This window comes from Sphaeramia orbicularis, chromosome 15 (assembly GCF_902148855.1).
Source record: "Sphaeramia orbicularis chromosome 15, fSphaOr1.1, whole genome shotgun sequence".
Taxonomy (NCBI): domain Eukaryota; kingdom Metazoa; phylum Chordata; class Actinopteri; order Kurtiformes; family Apogonidae; genus Sphaeramia; species Sphaeramia orbicularis.
Genome location: NC_043971.1, coordinates 32,421,895 through 32,444,383, shown reverse-complemented (window position 1 = coordinate 32,444,383; position 22,489 = coordinate 32,421,895). Strand labels below are relative to the sequence as shown.

Here is a 22,489-nt window from a genome sequence, read left to right as displayed (position 1 = left end):
TGTTTTCTGCCTCACATACCACTTAACCATCAGCATGATTTGGCTCTCCATGTATTTTCAACCTCTTAATTTATGACCTCATCTGGGTGATGCACTATACATGCAGTCTGGTATTGCTGGGACAGGCTGTCTGCTCTGGAAAAAAAAAAAAAAAAATTCTTTCCAGGTCAGAGGGCATATGATTAAAACACCCCCAAATGCCCCTCTGTGTCTGCTCCTTGAAACTTCTTTTTCCCAAGGATCCATTTCACAGCCACTGCTTACAGCCAGGAGTTAGGGGAATGGGAGCTTTTTAAAACCTCCCGCTATTCCCCAATAACAGAAAGTGCTGCTCAGTGATAAATCTTTTAAACCAATGTCATAAAGCAAACTTTCACAGGTGTAGCCTGCAGCTCGGCTATATACAGATAGCTAGACTAAGACTGTGTACATGAAGGTTCTCATGACTGTGGATCTTGCCAAAGTGGGCTAGGTTTGTTTTACAAAAATAGGCAAAAAGCAGTAGAGGGGTCTCAGTGCACTGTTGCTGTAGGTACAGTTTGTATTGATGGTGCACTGAGAAAAGATTACTGCAACTGCAATGCTGAGCATGCATGGGGAATCTATAAGTACTGTACACATGCACAGGCAGTCTCATACGACACACTCTGTCATCTGATTGAATAAAGAGGCCCACACCTCTCATCATTTGCATTGAGCGCCTAACTGGTGCAATGTCATGTTCTGTAATGTATGCAAATAGTCAGCTTGTATTAGCAAAATGAATTCCATCGATGATAGCAGTGAATAAAATGCAATAACGGTGATGAGAACTGTGTAAACCTGTCTTATTATTAATACTGTAGCATTTAACTTGTACATAACCTTGTTTAGCATATTTTAATTAATAGTGGAGTTTATATGGTTAGACAGCACACGTTCATGATGTGGTGTGTTGATGGTGCAGTGGAGGTTAATATGCAAGGAGTGGGAGGCAACTATGATAACATTACTTATACATTAATGAGAGTGGCTAGACAGGCTTATCCAGTCCAAATACCCTACAGATGCACTTCAGTAATTATGGTGTTGATATTGGCTGACAAGGATGTTAAGCAATGTAAGCAAACTAGTCTATTCCTCTCTGCTTTGCAACAAGGCATAAATCATGAGTCAGCATGTTGTTGACCGGCTATTGCACGCAAAATGGATCCAATCCCTCCATTAACATTCTTTTCAAACAGCCACGTTTCTACAACATTGTGGTCATACTAAATCAATCATGATACAGTAGCTGAAGGTGCTTTTTTCATACATGGAGCATTTTAGCGTGAAGAACTGAAGGGCAATTGGAACAGACAACGTGGTCTGCCAGGGTACATAAGGAGATTTCAGAGGATTACTTTTGCAATTTTAGAGTCAATGCATTATTCATAATCCTTTGGATAGCTGAGGCCAAATCAGGGAAGGACCTCAGGTCATTAGCAGAGATATAGCTTGCTTTGAGAAGAGGAGGAGGAGGGCTTTGAGGAGGAGGGAAAAAAAGAGGTGACAAGGAAAAGATTCACTCTTTACTATCTGAATATGTCCATGTGTTACTTCAGCTTCTGTCTGTTTTGGGCTTATTCACAGTCACTGTATGTCTGACTTGCTTTCCAACAATAAATAGTAATTGAAGAGCTTTTCTCCATAGCCTTTGTGCAAATCAGCATTTAGCTGCTTTACATGCCTTACATGACTGCATATGAAATTGTATGCGCTTAGAGGAGACTTCCTGCGGATGTGATTACCTTTTCAGTGGTGTGAGATTGGTGTTTCGTAGTGTGAAATAGTATGATCCCATGTGAATCAGCCTTGAACAAATTCTTTTTAGCCATGGAAGTGCTTTTGACAAACAACATACACTAAAATCAAAGTGCATACTAAGCTGTTTCAGAACAAATACAACCCTCAATAAAAACTCAGCTGCTCCAAATTCCAAAACAACTGTGTGTAAATTCATGATACAGCATACTATTAATGTTGGGACATAATGAGATGGAGCTACTTACTACTTTAGTTATTCTACTCCTCTGGCACTAAATGCATTGCAGTGACTGAAGTTACTCTCAAAGTCGCTGGCATGCTGCTATTTTTCCCCCCGTGATAATAGGAAGCAAGATGAAAGACTTGCCTCTAAATATATTCAATTTAATCAACACTGTTGCAGGGGTTAGGTTACACTGGACAGCACGCAAGGTGAAACACATGGCACGAGTCCCAAGGAACAGAACCTCACGTTTTTGTTATCAGGCCTTGTCTGCTATTGTGTGGTTGTGCCTCTGTTTGAGCATCCGTATGAGGGAAGCGCTTACTTGCTCCTTAAGATGCTGTCAGGGGCCTTCCTTTGAAACGGTGACAACAAGGCACACACACACACACACACACAGTTTAAATTTTCGGATGTACACAAATGCACAAAAAGATGAACAAGAGCATACAGGGATTCGATCACGCACACACATGGACCTCCACATAAGGGTGTATTATGACATGTGATCAGTCCTTATGTAAACAGGGAAAGATTTGCAATGAAAATGTATGTTCCTCTCATTTCCACAGACTCATTATTTTGTAATTACATGCTACACAGTTAATCATTAGGTCACTTCACCGTCCTACCCCACTGCAGATGAAGCTCAATTGCAGATCAGAATGTAAATTAATGTAATCTGCTCATTCAGTTCCTTTTACAAATTTCATGGGGGTAGTAAAACTGACAGTAAGGAAATGTCTCTTCAGTATGAATTTCCCCACCAGAACAATCACATTGATGGATTTACAATATCTCAGAATGATAAAACATGATTACTTTCAGGGAAGCCGCTACACGGTGAATAGCCTCCCTTTGTGTGCTAATAAATGATTCATTGGAGTTTATTTATCGCGTGGTGTCTTGTCATATGAAAATGATTAACCAGCTCTTTCTGATGTTACCCTTCAACCGTATCAGACATCATTTCATTTCCTCATTCTGCTGTATGTATTTTATGTTTCAGCAACGAGATCATACAAACGTGTTTGATCATGGGTGAAACCAAAACTGCAGCTTTTCTCACAGCATTGCACTGATGTTAATTCAACAGTCTTCATGCAGAATGATCATCAGTACACAGTACGAGGTTGAATTATAGCTTTTTTGTTTCATCAAAGACGTCAGTGATTCATTATACAATCATTATAAAGTTTTCCTCTGTGAAACTTCACCACTATTTTAATGAATGACACTAAATGTAACTCATACCACTTGATAATTTAAATAATTAGTCACAGTAAAGTGCCTGTGTCCACTGTTGGATGCTCTCCTGTGAAGCTGCTACAACTAGTTCATGTTAAAGGTCAGCTAAATCACATGGAACAGTGAAGATTTATTATATGATGACAGTCGCAGAAATTATGTCAAATGGGGAAACAATGTTTTTTATCCCAGTTAAAAGGTACTTTTTGAGGTGCAGCTAAATGCATAATATATAACATTTTCATATGAAAGTATTAAAAATGCGTCTGTTATATAATTTGAAGATTTGTGTAGTTACACTGTATTAAATGCTTCCAGCAATGTACAAATCCAGGGAAATACATCATTTTATTCAACTTAACTGCCCATTTCATTTGGTTGCCAATGCTTTTGTATTCCCTTTGTACATATTAACATTAACATTTAATTCTACTCGTGGCCATTTCATTAGAATAAACTGACATAATGTGAATATACAATGCTAAATGGCATGTAATTAAAATGTTAATGCATTACATTACTCATCTGTAAAGTCACTTTAGATATTAGAGTAATGTCTCCCATGATCCCTTGCTCCTTGTCACCATTTGGTACTACATAGAAATTACATACAGTATACTGTGTTTTTAACATAACTTATATGTTATTAGGAAAAAAAATAATGTCACATAGAGGTTTATGTGGAATTATAGTTGCAGATTTCAGTTTCATTTACCAAATTTGAGGAATAGGCCATCTTTTACATGGATCACATCTTGTTCCTTTAATGGATGCTATTATAAAGCAGTGTCACAATAGGAAAAATGAATCAGAACATCTGCTACACTATGTGGAGTGATACTAAATGATAATCCCTCGTTTTAGATAACACAGACTCTGATTCTCTCTCTCTTTCTCTGTCTCTCTCTTTGTCTTACCTTACTCAGGAAATATGGTGAGCAAGGAGGACACCAAATGCGTTGTTCTCTCAAATTCAGATGAATCAGATTCAGAGACAACCCAATCACAAAGCCTTAACACACCGTGTGGACCAGACTCTGGCAAGCAGCCGGTGAAGAAGAGGAACAAGGCTTTACAGGTGCGTTTTAAGGACATCTGCGAGGCTCAGAATGAACATCGGAGTCGACGCTCCAGGTCCATTTCTTGCAAAGTGACACACAGAAAGTACATGACCATGCCTGCCAGACGTTCCATTCCTAACGTGACGAAGAGCACTGGTGTCCAGACATCACCAGACCTCACTAAGCGATACAAGACTTTCCCTTTTGAGAGGAAAAAAGGACATACATTTAAACACACTGCATTGGTGGAAAATTACAGAGGACAGAACAATGGGTTTTTGAGTGATATAAAGACAGGTGAGGATGGACAAAGTATTGAGGAGTCCTCAAAGTACAAGGGTAAGATTGTCGGGCAGACAAAAGCTTTGCTTCACCACACCGATGACAGCAGTGACACAGAGGATTTGCTTTCCAGTGCCAACTGTGTGGATGGACCCTCATGTCCAGATTCCTCACATTACACAGATGAGTGCCATCCAAATAGTCCTCCATCCCAAAGCGAGCCAGAGTACCAAGTTTGCGGGACGAGGACCAAACATAAAGGATTACCCAAAGATGACATGGACGCTAGCACTTCCTCAAAGCGCCAGTTGGCTAATTCTGGGTTTTCACAGGACAAGGTTAAGGGCTCAGGCCCTGTTGCGTGGAACTCTTTGACACATGTGGAGTCTTTAGGAAGCCCCTCTCTGAGCTGTAAACGGAAAAAGGGTACACAGCTCAGCGAGCAACAGTCACAGACACTACCCCATAGTGCCAAATGCTCTGTGCAGTCACAAGGGCAATGTCGGACCAGGCATGTGTCAGCCTCTTCTAAACTTCAGCAAACAGGTGGGGGGGACGAGGGCTTTCCTCAAGGAGATACAGGAGCTCGGGGCATGGGGAGCAGCCAGCAGATAATGCCCTTATCTGGAGATAGGGATATCAAAGCACAGCTGCAGGCCATGGAGACTCTCATCAGTTCAAGCCAGGAAACCATCAAGGTCCTACTTGGAGTTATTCAGGAGCTGGAGAAAGGTGAAGCACAGAGAGAGGGGTGAGTTCATAGAGTTTTACTGAGTTGTCCATTTCCTATGCCATCCTAGTCTTTTACATTCTATACATATGTACACAGAGAAAATCAGACTTAAGCCAACATGTGATGAAGTGTTCATGTGGTTTTGCAATATATGAATAGATGATAACCATAAAAACAATAGCACGTTCCCTGACTGTCTCTGTTTAAATCCAAGATAATAGTGTAAACTATGTAGACAACTGGGGTTTATATGAAAATCCTCAATATTTCTTATCAGATCCTCTACAGCAGCAACAGTGAGTAAACACATTTCAAGTGAGATGACGATCATGCGTTGATGTTTCATAGTGCACCTCTAACAGTGTGATATAACAGAGTCTAATGGGGCATTTTAAAATCATTTTATTATTGTGTATGTGCTGCACAAATGTGACAGCAAGCGTGCATCTAGTTATCCTTTATGTACCACCTTGTTCATTAGAGGCGTAGCTTTAAAGGTGAAAATGAATTAACAAGGTTCATAAAATCCACATAAAGTCTACAGTGTCCACAGTCAGACTTACACAGCAGTACAGTAGCAGACGTCAAAGCACTCTGACTCTAAAACGCACAACAACATAAAGCAAATTGTATTTAAGTCTTATCCATATACAGTCAAGAACAAGGCACCCTACTGTGGCTCTGTGGAAGTACTTTTAAAGGCCCAATTAGTGCAGCCTCATAACACTTTGCCTTTCATCTTCACAAAGCTGTGCTTGCTATAGTGCCTGCAAAGCATTGTGTTCCATTCCCACTGTTAGAGAGGTGCAATCGAGGGATCTGCTGCTTTTGATTGCGTGTCCCCGAAAAATCTCCCCTTTTCTCCATGGCTGGCCAGTCAAATAGCCTTTACTCTGAGCTGAACTGAAAAGTAACAGAAAGCTTTCTCGTTCTCATCAAGGATTAATGCATGATGCCCACTGAGTTTTATGTATACATACAGTGAGAAAAGGCCAATGTAATCTGTTAAACAAGTAGAAGCAAATGTCATGTACAGTTCTGCTAATTCACTGAATCATAACATCATGACTGAAAATCATGCTTCCCCTTCAGAAATTTTACCAAGTACTACACCCCATGTGACCCATTACCTAAATAAACAAGTGGTGTTAGGCAACAACAAACCTCGCTCCCACACGTATTGTAGCTCATTTTTGCATTGATCCAGCTGATGTCATCATGTCTATGTGTGTGCTGATGTCAGCATGTCAATTACCTCTATGTATATGCCAAGTTTGAAGTAAATTGAAACAAAATTGATGTTTTTATAGACGTGAAATTTCGTCCATTATAAAGAAATGGGGGAAAAAAAAGAAAATTCATTTAAAAAAAATTAAAATTTAACCTATTTTTCCCAAAATGTAGTGACATCTATTCTGGGTCACTGGCAATCTATAAGCCAAATTTGGTATGAATTCAACCAATAGTTTTGTTGCTACAGACATTTAAAATTTCACCCATCATAAGAAAATGGGGAAAAAAAAAAGATTTAAAAAATTCATTAAAAAATTTGAACTTTGACCTACTGTTCCCAAAATGTAATGAGATCTGTGCTGGGTCACTGGCAATCTATAAACCCAGTATGGTATGAATTCAACCAATAGTTTTGCTGCTACAATGTTAACAAAAAAACAAAAAAAGAAAGAAAGAAGCAAACAAACAAACAAAAAATGAACCAAACACAATACTCCTTGCCTCTCCTTCGGGGTGCGGGGTAATGACATATTATTTTAATTTAGATATTGAAGTTTTAGGATGAATTGTTTTATTAGTTAGTAGTTCATGTTTTAACATAGGATTCATTTTATTTTATTTATTTCATTCAGTTTAATCTGTTTTATTTCAGTAACATTAGTGATGAGTTCTTTGTGACCAGGATTTATGTTTTTCCCTGTGCTAGTTTAAATATTTTTGTCAGTATGTTATGTTTGTTAAGATAGGAAGCATCTGTATGCATAGGAGTTAATTATTTTCTGTTCTTCCTCTAGATACACATCTAAACACACACATATTCACACACATAGTATTGTCAAACATAGGTGATAAGAAGTAAACTTACTATTTGCGTAAGTTTACTTAGAGTTGAGGCCACACTTCTGCTTGACCTAGTTAGGTAACGTGAAGTTAAAGACCAACCCATTTGTACAGGTGAGCCCGCCCATAGGGAAAATAAATGTACAATTTATCTTATGTTCGGGACTCATTGTTCTTTGAGTTCTCAGCACTGAGTATCCATCTCATTTGTGATCAAAATAAATTTTGTCAATTTTGAGACCGAAACGAATCCAGACTCATCCCTGGAGCCTCCAATAAAAGACCAACAATAAAAACACATACAGTTTACTATAAGAAGAACACAACAGGAATTTTGAAGCTTTCAGTTTCCATTTGTCTAAAAAACAGTGATACATAATGAAGTCACTTGTGATTTTTCAGTAACTTCCCACTAAAGGGGAACTACAAATAATATACTGTATATACACAGTTTCACATCTTGTCAGACTGCTTAAATCAAGACAAAGCATGTTAGTGATGTCTGGTAATACGTTGCTGTTGTATCTGATGTCCAGCAGTCTGTTTTCGTTTCCTCCACCTCCCAGGGGAGAAAATCTGGGTCTATATCCACTAAATGATTCACTGTGTTCATTAGTTAGTCCACTTGTTTAGTCTTTTCACTATTTGCTGCCAGGCAGGTACAGTTCAGTGAGTTTATTGCACCTGAAAAGAAGGTAGATTGGAACAGAGAGACTACATTAAAAACAGTAAAGTTGTTGGTTGTAACAGCAAAGCAATTAGCTAAAAAGTGATATTTTTATAGAACTGAGCAAAATCAGTCTGTCTCTATACACTATTACATGTAATTTCAATTTTCATGTTTATTAGAGCAACTTTATCAACCTGACTCCTTTATTACGTTCTTCTAATTAAAAGTGTGAGCAATGTGTTTGTGCTTTTCAGATATGTAACCTTGTTTTGTGCCTATTACACATTTTGTAATAATAAATGATTAATACTAAAACTGTATCCATCATGCCGTTTATTGTTATCGTTTTCGTGACAGAATAGTCGTCCCTAAATTTCTGCTCCTACACTTTGTGTCTACCGTAAAATATGATATATTGCTCATAACATTTGTGAATTTAATTTGTGTAATGAGACCTGACCTTCATTATAGCCTTTGTTTACAGATTATTAATAAAATCCAAAATGATATCCACTGTTCAGACATGCAGAGCAGCAGGCACGTAGGCAGGGGGGTGTGGACAGTGGAACTGAAATGATGAGGGCAGGGACATATCCCAGGACAGCTGACGTGGGCAAACAACACAGTAGTGAATCTGTGCCAACAAACACTCAGCTTAGAAAACGACTTTCAGAGGTGCAGTTATATTTTTTTTTCCTCCATGAGGCATCTATGAAATCGCTCTGTGTGACATTCTGTGTATAGTGTCAGTAGACTGGGTAGTGAACAAAATTGGTGGGAAAACGGATTTTTTTATGCTGAGTATATACACTGGTTGTAAATTTAGGCTAATATGCTGCGATTATTACAGTAGGGCTCTTTAAATTAAAGCACTAGAGCAGAGCTTGTCTTTGCGGTGAGTTACTGTCCTTGCTCACAGCTGTTCAAAGAGACTTCATTTGAGAACAGGGCAGGACAGATGAACTTGTTGACCTTGAGCCCCCATCAGCATTTTCGATCCACTCCGAGTGTGTTCTGTCTCCCCCAAGTGAGGTCACCTCTCATGTCATGGTGAGCAGTTTAGGTCCAACCCCACCACATGTCATCCATCAGGGTGAAGGGCTACAGTGACAGCAGGCAATTACATGTGCAGCACCAACATGGCTCCTCCCAGCATCACAGCACATACTGTAGCACTGCAGAACGCTGTTGTGTTCAGTGACGTACAGCACATACTGCCGTGCACACCTGTATGTGACAGTATTTAGAGGCCAACATAAACTGAGATGAACTGACATGAATGAAAAAGATGAGATATGGGGTTGAAGATGTTATATGTAGTCAGGGGTGCCGGTACCAATTGTGGACCCCATGAAAGCATAAACGTTGTGGATCCTTCATAAATTAATTATCTTCTCGATCTGTCCAACCGGGGGGGATGGGGGGTCTGTTTATAACGTCACTTTGAAGATCGATTCAAACAGTCTAAAACAATTAAAACTTTTAAAAAGATGTACAAATTAACTATTAGTCAAAAATATAGATCTCAGGATTGACTAAAGAAAATACTCATAAAAGACTAGGATTAATATTAGTAGTTGAGATAAGGACATGATTTACCTGAATTAAAATTGAATATGTATTCTCTTCTGTTGTATATGTAAGGGTAGAGACTGCGATCTGGTAGGATCGGCGATTCTACCAGTAGAGACTCCGATCGTAGTCTCTACCAGTAGAAACTCCGATCAGAGTCTCTACTGGTAGAAACTCCGATCCTGCCAGTAGAAGGGTTAGGGTTAGGGTTAGGGTTCGGATTGGAGTTTCTACCAGTAGAGACTCTGATCGGAGTTTCTACTGGTAGAGACTACGATCGGAGTCTCTACTGGTAGAATCGCCGATCCTACCAGATCGCAGTCTCTACCCTGACATATATTTAGCAATGATTACATTGAAAAAAATTTTTTTTTCGTTGTTTGTTTTCTTGTGGAAACATTGTGTTAATTGTAAATAGGGTTCGGCAAAATAAGCCTTTACTTTAGCCTAAACCCTTTCAGTCGCATTGTATATGGAACAATGGATATGTTGTTTTTGTTTGTTGTTTAAAGTAATTAACGACCGAATAAACTCCTACTACTACTACTACTACTACTACTACTTATGCTAGCGTGAAACAAAACGGAAACTTAATATACTTTCAACATCCAACTCCCAACTTCTATGCCTCTGTTACACATTGGATCCTACACAAAATTTTCCCAACTTCTAACCTGTATCCACTGGACCCCCTCCACAGCTCTATGCCCCCCCCCCCCCCCCCCCCCCCAAATGCTGGGCCCCAGAAAATGTGTCATGCCCCCCCCCCCCATCAGCACCCCACTATGTAGTACTGACATTCCAAATCCTCATGGGTGGAATAAAGCTCATTGTTTAGACATGTCTATTTAATGGTATCATCAAGTTTTCCCCTTAAAATAAAGTCAGTCAAAATAGCAATACCTTTAACACTTACAATTTTCATGAGCTATTGAAGTGTCAATCAATAGTTTACATTATATCTCTACTAGCTTAGCTCAATTTGTAGACTGAAAACAGCCACATTAAAAGCACAAAATCACATCATCAGTTTTCTGTATGATTTGTGTTCTCAATAACTGCACTAAAGATGTGTTTGGAATCATCCAAACAAAGTCAGAACTATCCCAATTTAGTCTGAACTATGAGTCACCAAACCACAAACTTACATATCCCATAATAACTGTATAGCTTCCTAAATTTCATAATCGAACTGATGTAGAAGAAACATTTAGATTTCAAACTTCATCCTTTTATTTTAGAGCCAGTGGTGTTTTTGTTTTACTTTTAAAGTTGTTTATTACAAGTTCTGACCCTTAAAGGTAGGATAGGAGATCCTGGAAAAACTGTCTGAGTAAGCTACATTTTCAAAATACATAATTCAGAAGTCTGAACCCCCTGAGGCCACGTCTCCATTGTATTGATTGTACTCACAGAGGGGGGAGGGACAAATGGCAGTTGAATTTGATAGACATATCACCATTCAATCATTTCGATGGTCCAGTTAAAATGATTGGATGGTGTTTTTTCAGTCCTGTTCATTCCACAAGTGACTAAACTTTTTAATTTTTGTGTTAGAGCATTTAATTAATTGGTTGCAGTCGGGGAGTGAAGGGGAGTTTAAGCAATATAGTAAAACATGTTCCGGGAAAACATCTCCTACCCTACCTTTAACTCAGCCTTGGCGTTACTGTTTAGTGCCATAGAAGAATAGAAGTGACTCACCAGTCCCGTACTGTGACTTTTATATTCAGTGCACATCACTACAATATACTGAGATCTTTGACATAATGTCAGAACCATAGACTGGATGTAATTAGCGGTTGGACATCACCCATTGGTTTCTGTGCTACGACTTTGAAACCTGATTGGAATTTGGCTGCCACCATGATGGCTTTTTGGAGCAAGAAGTGACCATATTTGGCCAAAAGAACTATGTGAGCCCAATAGGTCAGAGGTACTGTAATGCTAAATGCTAGCTTACTGACTCTGTATTACAGTAGAATTTTTCGAGCATTGTGTAACAAAGTTATTTTACAGTCTTGTTAGTGGAACCTATTAACCACAGTTACATTTCAGCTGTCTGTCAGGGAAAAAAAATGCATTTATGAAATAAATTGAAATTCAGAAAGTCCGACTCAGCAGGTGAGTGAGCTGTCAAATCAACCTGTCAGTCAAAGTATGACATGGCAGACATAAAGCTCTCTATTCAGCCTGAGATCTGATTAACAGAATAATAATTTAAAGAGACTAAAATGAATTAAAAAAAAAAAAAAAGAAAAAAATCACCACTGCTGTAGAATTTTAGAGAAAATTCCAATGTAAACCAATGGGAACCAGGGCTTTTTACAGCCAGCATGAACAACCTTCAGCAGTATTACAGCTTTAATATGCGTCCACACTGGCTTCATCCTAGAGCTGAGGTCCATGCCCCGTGGTCAGAACTCTTTTTTTTCTAAACACTAATGATACTTCTAGGTCATTTTGAGTATTTTTAAGCACATGTACTACACCCACCTCTTTTAATAGCAAACAGAGAGAACAAAGAGAGTTATGTTTATATTTGTACATGTTTCCTCTTTGGCATCCAGACATAAGCCTCCATTGTGCCCCAGGAGAAGACTTACCACTGGGCCTTTGTGGAGGTCCTTTATAACTCTTACCTTGGGGCAGTGTACCTGTGCCATAAACACAAGGGATGCAATTTGTCTTGTTGATTGCTTTTTTTTGTTTGGTTTTTTTTGTATTGTTTATGCTTATTACGTCTGCAGCAAATTGAGTTGGATGAGAAGCAACAATGACACAGTAATAAAGCAGGATGTAAAGATATTGATTTTTCAGTTGATTTATGCAGCATTTAGTTGCTCCTCACTGCCTACTGCCTATAGTACTGAGACGCATTTCACATTTTCAAACTATCAGCGCAAAGCAAGGTAATCCCATCATATAAAATCAGCCAGTCCATACGTGATGAACCAAAACTGAGCGAACTGTAACAATATAACCGCAGTTCCATTTTGTTGTTTTTCTTGTTCTTAATAAGCAAGACTGAACAAATATATATGGCTGATGTCTGATGCCTATGGATGTTGCAATATGAAGCAAAACCGTATCACTGAGGATCACATATATCATCTCATTTCTGTGTTGACAGGCTCTCCTACCGGACAGGACAAGACACAGCAAATTGTGACACTTGTCGAAACAGCGCATGCATCATTTACAGGTGGGTCCTTTTTAACAGTACTGCATCGAATGATGTGTTCTGTATGATAAATCAGAGGAATGTGAGAGAGGTTGTATAGGTGTTTGGTGCAGTGATGCTATTCTGTGTTAGAAATGGAGAAGTATAAAATAACTATGATATGACTAAGGCACAACATCCAAAGCCAGGAAATAAACCTCTAATTTATTCAGGTGTGTTTTGCATATTACCTTAAGCAAAAATCCTATAGGACAAGACTCATAAAATTTGCATCTGAAATATGGAAAGTGTAAGTCCATTTAAAGCTAAAGGGAGTACTGGATGTTTCGTGTTGGTGGTAAACTGATATTAGCTGTTTTGGATAATGAAATTGAATAGAAAAAGATATATAAAAGGAAAGATATTGCATTTTTCATCATACAAAACAGCATTACATATGTTATGACATGTCCTGTGCTGGAAAAAAAAAACAAAAAAAACACAGAGGCAGGTGCTAAATCCACACAAGTTGTAAGTTGTGTCATTTGTCACAGAAATCCAAGGGCTTCCGCTGCTGAACAACAATTGTGGCAGCTGTTTAGAAAATCCTTTCAAGCCTGGAAAATACACTGCTTTCATACAGTGGTGTTTTTTTTTTGTATTTATGCATGTTTTCACGTAGGCCAGAGTTAAAGGGATCTTATGAACTTGCCTGCTTCTCCTTTAGCCTTCCTCTTTCAGAGAATATGCAGCAGACAAGACAAAACAGTGGTTGTTAAAGGCTTTTTTGTGAGATTCAGTTTGTTGATGAGTAAAAGTGAAAAGTAAAAGTGCATCGATGCACCGAAAAGAATGTGCTTTCCATAGACGTAATAGTCACTTCCATTAATAAGGCCAATAAATCAATAAGTCTCACCTGAACTGAGACAGGAAAAAAAAAAAAAGTACACTCCTACAGAGAAAGTGAGAAATCCGAGACAAAACTATGTTAGAAAATGTGGTCCCTACATGATAATTACAGTCTCTGACTTTCAATGACTATAATTTTCCCCGAACCCAACAAGGATCACAATAATTAAAGTGACAGCACGGTGGGGTCAAAACAACACCTCTGTGCCACGACAAATAGCAGTTTGTCCTATTTAAGTTCTGCAAACTATGTTTTCCTGTCTGCCTTTCTTATGTAGACATTTATTGATTTGTGTGCCATTGATCAGGCAGGTCTTTCAAAGCTGCGGGAGGCAGAAATCAAGACAAAATACACACCTTCTGTCTGCGTCTGTAAATCAAAAGACTAAATATAAAGATACAATGTATGGACAAACATATCAGGAAATATCACTTAACCCTATAATGCCAAACGTATCATATTTGATACATGAGTTTTGAAGCCCTCGTTCACCAGAGGCCTTTCCAGTGACGCTACAAGACTGTCATTAATGAGGATGGAGGCAGAACTTTGCCAGTTTTGAAGAGGAATTGCCAATTTGTTAGAGATGTTTGTGTTATATTATGTTGTTGTTTGTTGAGCATTGAGACCTGATGTATCAAATACGATACAATATTGAAACTCATACATGAAAATTGATATTTGAAAAAAAAAAAAATGTTGGGTTGTTCAGAAGAACCAAATAAAGACTCCAGTTTCAAAGAACTGGAATTTTCTGTCAATGATTTAATGGTTCAGGCTTTACAAGGATAAACATGACGCCTACAGCTAATGGGACTTCTATTCCTGTTGGTTTGAAATATTATTATAATAAATGTCAACTCAGTATTGCTTTTAAATGTAAAGGCTGATTTTCTTCCTAAAGTTGAAGAAATCAGATGATTATTTATGGTTAGAATATAACAAATATTTCAGAAATTATATTATGTTGTCGAATCAATGGGTGTAAAATTAAACAAATAAAAAAAGTCTGAAGAATTTTGTAAGTATAGATGACCGTAAAGATATAAAACCATTTGTCAGAATATTTATGGTAGTATAGATTTATATTATGACGTATGTGTGTATTGTATTATATCCCACATCCCTTTTAACCCATAAAGGCCCAGTGTTACTTTTCAGTTCCCAAATTAATTTTTCTCTCTATTTAACTTTTCTTAAGCAATTTATCACCATTTATTAGAATATTTTCCTCTGTATTATACATTTCTTTAATAACAATCAGTTACTTTCCCATATTTAATTCACTGATCATGTAGATGTTCATAAAAGCTCAGATTAAAGTTAATTGTCATAATATCAGAAACAGAGAAAAATGAAGAAAATGGGACTTTTTCAACAAAATTTATCATTAACTGAACATAAACCCAGTGTGTTCATCCACTATCTTTGATCAAACTTCATGGGTTTTACTGGTGAATCATTGTTATAGAAGAACAACTATGGATCCTCTGAACATCCAAATACCATGAAAAGATGATAAACAGTATTTCACACCAATTACTTACATGTGTTGATAGGTTTAATGAATCATAAGTTACTAAATATTTTATATTGGCAGATGATTTTCAGTTCAGTCCACATATTTATTTCAAACCTGCTACCACAGTATAACATTTAACAGATGACAACTTGACAGACCACTAAACACATGGTTTGAAAATGGGATGGAAGAAGCATTGCTTTTAGAATTCCAACCCCTCACACACAACCCATCACAAAACATCTTACAACACCAATACAGACCATTACAAAACATTACAGTTACACATCCTCACAGGACAGGAACATAGACAGGCCTGGACACACTCCCCCTAATGGCACCCACACTGTTGATTGCCAGTGGTTGTTTGAGTGTTTATGGGTTAACAATGAAATGACTAAATTCAGTGCATCCCAAAGTTGTTGTCTATGTTGTGAAGATTACACTGACGTGGCTTCTGTGAGAAGCAACAGAGTCTGTGCATTAGAGATGTGTCTGACAGAATCTTAACAGCCATCTGTAATTATAGCTGTCAGACTCATATTTAACCCCTACCTCTGTGAAAACACATCTGATCGCCTAAGATTTTCACTCAGAAATGTCATATGACAGGTTTTCAACAGCGTGTAAACAAAGTCAAGAGGAGATGCAGAAGTTTGTGCCACTGCTCAAATGATAATATGCTAAATGATACTTTTAATTTTGAGGCCAATGCGCTGGAGCTCAATAGTAACATATAGGTAAATGCTGAAAAAGTGGGCTTAAACGATGGCTGCAAAGAAAAATCTAGGACAGTTTAATTGAGCTTCTATATGAAACATAGTATGAGCTTTGAAGCTGCATTTTTACGTGTTTCTGACAATAGACTTGTCCTTAAATGACATCTTGTGAAGAAAAATAGAGCAGTGATGCAGATCTATTGTTTCACCAGCTGAGACGGCAGAGCACACGTCTTAAAGTCCACTATGTTGAGGAATAAAAATAAAGCATAAGCAAGTGAGTTTCTCCTCTTATGTTTCAGGGATCTTATCTGCACGAGATAAATCATGCCAACTCTGCATGTCAGTTAAGCAGTTTAGTTTAATTAACAAAGTCTGAACAATTCAGATGGTAAAAGTGCCAGTTCTCATCCTATTGTTACTAAACCAAGGAATGAGAAATAGTAATGAAATCACAATGAAGATGCACTCTGCAAAGTGCTAATAAAGTGGAAGATTATCATTTCTCCTTCGCTCTGTATCATTAAAAATCTGTTTATTTCAGCTCATCTAACTGTTTTTTTTAACAGGCATTGAAGGGAATCGAGCTGTAGTTGGCAAGCGGGGTTGTAATCTATCACGGTCCTATCTGTCTTTGCCAAAGCAATTGTCACAAATATCTTAAATTCTGTAAATAGTGCTGTTTAGTATTCCTCAGCGAACCAAGCCGCTATACTCTCTGAGCCTAGATTAGTATTTTAGAAGGAGAGAAAATATACAAATATCTGTAACTTTTACAGCTGGTCCTTATTTAAAGTGTACATTTTACTGTAAGGTTAAGGTGCCTTGTTAATCAACGTGCTATGTGACTTCCTTACTGGAGAGTCTGCTATGATAAAAGTGCATAAAGGCAATGATTTCAGCAGTAATAACCTTACAGGACAGACTGTTCTGTGTGACACCTTGATGAGTACAATGAGGCTGAGTAGCACAAGCCAAGAACAGAAAGTTGAGACCAAAAGACCAATTACCACTTCAAACCTGTATAGCAGCTGCATAATGCAATGTTACCAAGATTAGCAGCCTTTGAGACTTAACCCCTAATTTAAGGCAGCGGCTCTTATACAGTACTATATGGTCAATAAATTCAGGACTGTAGCAGCTGCAGAGCCCAGGTAGTCAATCTTCAGGTTTTACCCAGGCTTCAGCTCTCCACCCACCCTCCGTATAATGCCGCATCTCATACATCACCTCAGCAAATAGGGCATACATATGGGAAAGTAAGAACAGGATACAAAGGCTGAATGTATGGTAGATTAATCAGGGGAATAATCGTATACACTTGTCCTTTACATGCTTTTAGCCTCAGGTGATGCACGGAAATTCATTTAACTCAGTGATGGATGATTAAGAGTTAAGACTAGATCCAGCGTCTGCTACTTATATTTACTTGCAGTGCCTGTCCATGCGGAGTTTAAACAAGATTTACAAGAGCATCATTTGCAAATTATTTGAGGCCCACCACTGATAGTGTTCGACAGGAAGCTCAGAAAAAAGCGTGTTCAGATCAAAGCTTCAGAGGCTTTTATTCTTACCATGCTGTGTTGAGTAAGAACCAGAATCTGAATCAAAGTATACTCTATAGTGTTTCCAATTTAGGCCTAACAATGACTTTGAAAAACAGTCAAGTTCAATAAATAGCAACCGCAATGCGATATGATGAGACGCAAAGATCTAATTAGCACTTGTGTCCCATGCTGAGATGCTGTGGTTGTTTTGGTGAACAATTGTCAAGATTGCTTATTCTGTTTTGTTCTCATTAATGAAATTGGGTTTTTCTTCTATGTGCTTTTGTGAAGCAAAAAGCCATGTAATAGACATGAGCGATGGCTTTTATATCTGACGGAGATCGCAGAGGAAGAATTTCGGCATCTCATTTACATAACCTGTGGGAAGTTTCTGCTTCAACTGTAACCTGTCAGTGGAGGGAATGACTGTCACTGTGGTGATTTAATCTACAACACACTATCATGTATTTCTGATGATGTTACACTATCTTGGGCCTGAGCTACTCTTCTTGTCAAGTGGTGGGTTTGAGATGTGAATGGCTGAAGGGGGAATCACAGGAGGGGAAATGACTTCATGCTGAAAGGCGCCGGTATCAGAGAGAACAAAGTATAGCAGAGAACAAATGAACGTAGAGTATGCTGAGCTAAAAAGAAACTCACAGCAACAAAATCCCTCCTAGGAGCAACAATCATTGAATGGTGCTCAGCTCACCACGACCACAGACAAACAAAAGGTTCGCCACTGATCACAGCAACAGCTATTTAACACTGCATCGCTAAAGAGATGATTAATCTGCTTTGCTGAATGCCCCAGAAAAGCCTCCCTGTCTCCAGCAGCTTCAATCTGTTTGTGTACAGAGATGATCTTAGATATAGGGCTTTTGTTTGCTGAAGCACCTGCTCCCCAGAGCCACCCGCATCATACACCACTGCCTCTGGCTTCCCACTGAGGCATTTGTCCACAGTATACAGTAATTGCAGTGATCTGCCAAGTGATTAATTGCTTAATAATTGCTGAGGCTATTCTGTGGTGTATGGTGCTGCTGTGACTCCGCTCGGCTGTCTGTCAAACTAAAATAAATCATACAGAGGTTGTAAAAGGCAGGTTTGTCACACAGTTTCGCCAAAGAAAACAGAAGGTGTAAATAGAGATAGGGGTAAGAAAAGATAAAACTAAATAAGTGCATTGCATACTTTAAGTGACAGCAGTTCTGCCGAGATAAAAGCTTCAGTCTATATTTATATCTAATGTAGTTTCTAACTGTCAGCGATGCAGCATTCACAAGTGCTTCTCATGTTAACTTTCAATTGAAATGAGAGTAAACGCTTGCGATATTTTTCTGTTAACATTAAAAAAAATCATTTAACAATATTTACACGGATTTTTCTGAACATGCATAAATTTCCCTCCAGGCATCTGCCATACATCATCATGCCTAAATGACAATAGTGTGACTTCCAATCACTATCACAAACGATATTTATGAACTGAATTCCCTGTTGCATTCAGGTTGTGGCTGTGTCATGGCTGGTATTCTGCGATATCCTGCTGTATCATACTCCTATGGATCCCCATTAAAAGTGATACTAAACACCACAATACGTTTTTTGGAGCTGTAAACAGAATCCTATGAACTACGGCTACGCTCAGACAGCAGGTCTTAATGCACAATTCAGATTTTTTGGTGAAATCCAATTTTTTTGTGTGCTCGTTCATATTACATATTAAACTTCTATCAGTTTTGAGTATGAACAGAATGTGACCCCGAAGTGACCCACATGCATAAAAGACATCCTGATGTTATACGTGACCACGCAGGCACATACTGTGTTTACGGAAGTAAGTATGTTTTTCCCACCTTGGAAAGGCTAACATATATTGTTAAAAAGAAGGACAAGAAATGTGCCTGTTTATGGGGTCCATACATGGCTTTCTTGAAAAATCACAGCTCCGTAAGACTTGATTTCCTATTTTGTGCTACAGTTGTACAATACTATGGTCTGATTTCATAATTTTATACAGGGTGGGGAAGCAAAATTTACAATATTTTGAGGCAGGGATTGAAAGACAGTGTATGACCAATTAGTTTATTGAAAGTCATGAGAATTTATTTGCCACAAGAAAATGTACATAATAGAAAATGTTTTTATTCTATGTGTCCTCCTTCTTTCTCAATAACTGCCTTCACACGCTTCCTGAAACTTGCGCAAGTGTTCCTCAAATATTCGGGTGACAACTTCTTCCATTCTTCTTTAATAGTATCTTCCAGACTTTCTCGTAATAGTTTTGCTCATAGTCATTCTCGTCTTTACATTATAAACAGTCTTTATGGACACTCCGACTATTTTTGAAATCTCCTTTGGTGTGACGAGTGCATTCAGCAAATCACACACTCTTTGACGTTTGCTTTCCTGATTACTCATATGGGCAAAAGTTTCTGAAAAGGTATGGATAATAGTGTTAGGTATGATTATGACATCAATATATGTTTGGTTTCAAAACAATTGACATAGTGCCTGCTGAGAAAAAACAACTAAATGTTCATTGTAAATTTTGCTTCCCCACCCTGTAATTGTATTGTGATTTTATTTTATTTCATTTATTTAGTTTTATTTATTTTATTTACTTTTTTCTATTCATCTAGAAAATCTTAAATTTTATGGTAATTACTTTTAACTATGTACTTTCTGTATGTGTGGATTTATATTTTTCTGCCAGGAGGGGTAATGTTATTTCTTTGTTCATCTGCAAAAGAAAAATAAAGGGGGGAAAAAAGTCTGACATTAAAGGGAAGTTTTATCAAAGTAAAAAAAAAATGTTTTTTTGTTTCTTCTCCTGGGACGCAGAATTGTGACGTTTGTCGCATTTCAGTGACATAAAGGTTGGATAAATGCGACCTGGCTGTTCAAACTGAAGTCACATTGTAAAATATTGGATGCATATCGGATTTAGGACCACATATGAAAGTGGCCTGGGTCGGATTTGAATAAAACAGATTTGTGCTGTTCAAACTGTCTTTAACAGATTGGATACAGGTCACATATGGGCAAAAAAATTGGATTTGGGCCACATTTGCCTGCAGTCTGAACGCAGCCTAATTGTGATGAACTGCATTGTTGGTGATGATGAATGTAAAACTTGACAAATTTGTTCAAAAAAACAGCTCAACTCACTTCTCACTGTGATGATGATATAGAGTCGTACTTAAGTGTGAATGTACAGACTGACTCCATCTAATGACATTTTATAAAACTATCAGTGTTACTCATCTGATCCATTTGTGGGGTCCACTTCATCTGTCCTTCAGTTGGACCTCATTCATTTTTCAACAGGTCAGTCTAAAGCCATTTTCTAGCTAAATTCAGAACCACTGGACTCATATGAGGCCAGTGATTTCTCCATGTAAAACTGTTGCTTTGATCAGTTACCCTGTTTTTCAGCCTGAATCTGAAATAATCTATTAAAGCGCACCAGTGTTGCAACAGCACACACTGTAGAATTGCTCTTTTTCTCAGTAAACTGTAGAAAGTTTGAAGGGTTTCACTGCTTCCATTCTGTGTGGGAAAGGAAAAGGACTTTTTTTTGGAGGGGGGGCTTTATTAAATGGTAAAACCAACAGAAAGGTCAAACTGTAACCTTTCTAGAGTCTCATATGGTTTGTTTGGATTTTATGTTATACCAATGTCCCTGAACTACTCCTGTCTCACATCCACACCTGCACATCCAGACAGACGCCCAGTAAAACTACGCTTTAATGACATCACTGGGTTTGTCTTTATAGCCTCACTTATTCGCACAACTGCAAGGGGTCACCAGAACACTACAAGGAACATAAACCTGGTTCGTTTTAATCCCCTTCACTTGGGTCGGACTGGTAATGTTATAAAGACATAACTCTGCATCAAATAATAGTGTGTCTGATATGATTTTCTCCACCTCTTTAACCAAAAAATACAGAATCTAAGCATTGGTAAATATTGTTTATTTTAACCCATATTTATTTTGACCCAGTGTTACTTTGTGGCAGTTCTCAAATTCATTTTTCTGTAGATGTAACCTTTCTTATGTGATTTATCACCATTTATTATAATATTATCCTCTGTATTTTGCATTTTTTCAGTAAAAATCAGGTATTTTTCTATATGTAATTCAGTGATCATGTAGATGTTCATAAATACTCAGATTAAAGTTGAGATTATTTTATTAGAAGTGACTTTTTCAGCAAAGATATCAATAACTTAATGTAAAAACAAGTGTCTCTATCTACTGTCATTTATTAAACTCCATGGGTTTTACTGGTGAATCAATGTTGTAGAAGATGACAGTGTTTCCATGGTAACTATGGAGCCTCTGAATGTACAAGTGGGTCATATCTGATGACTACGAAAGGATGACAACCTGCATTTTTCACCAATTATGTACATGGATTGATAGGATTAGTGGATCAACAGGTATTAAACATTTTATATTAGTAGATGTTTTTGGTCGATAGTGGATTTTTGGGCCTTTATGGGTTAACTGATCTTGTTCTCCTTAAAATCTGACTGTTCCTCATTGCTCTTGTATCATATATTATGATTGGCTATACCAAGAAATAGATTAAAATGACAACATCCTGACACCAATGACAGAAAATCAAAGTGAAACAGGAAAAAATACTCACTTTTGAATGAAGGAAGACTTTAATATACTTTTCACATGAAAAATGATAATGAAATGTCTTCTTCTCCATACTCAGGCGTCTGCACATATTTTAGTTTCTTTTTATTTAATCAAACATAATGATTCATTGGACGTCTCAGCCTGCCAAAGTACGATCCAGTTCTGCAGCCAGTTTCTCCCCTGAAGGCTTTAATAGAGCTCTGTTCTTAACTGACACTTATCTTAAGGGTGAGGACAGTTCCCAAGATTCATTATGTCACGTTGAGTATAGCATATCCTTCAGCCAACTAATTACACTGCCCATCAAAGCAGTTAGCC

At 37.9% G+C, this 22,489-nt stretch overlaps 1 protein-coding gene across 2 annotated transcripts in view; it reads left to right on the top strand.

Moving 5' to 3' along the window:
* Positions 1-22,489, top strand: part of insyn2ab (inhibitory synaptic factor 2Ab) — a 35,255-nt gene that overhangs the window by 1,460 nt on the left and 11,306 nt on the right. For both annotated transcript variants that reach the window (XM_030156424.1, XM_030156423.1), the window contains exons 3-4: positions 4,183-5,350; positions 12,781-12,852. In XM_030156424.1, the coding sequence (XP_030012284.1) occupies positions 4,188-5,350; positions 12,781-12,852 (1,235 nt within the window). In that variant the 5' untranslated portion in view covers positions 4,183-4,187. The remainder of the gene's footprint in view (positions 1-4,182; positions 5,351-12,780; positions 12,853-22,489) is intronic.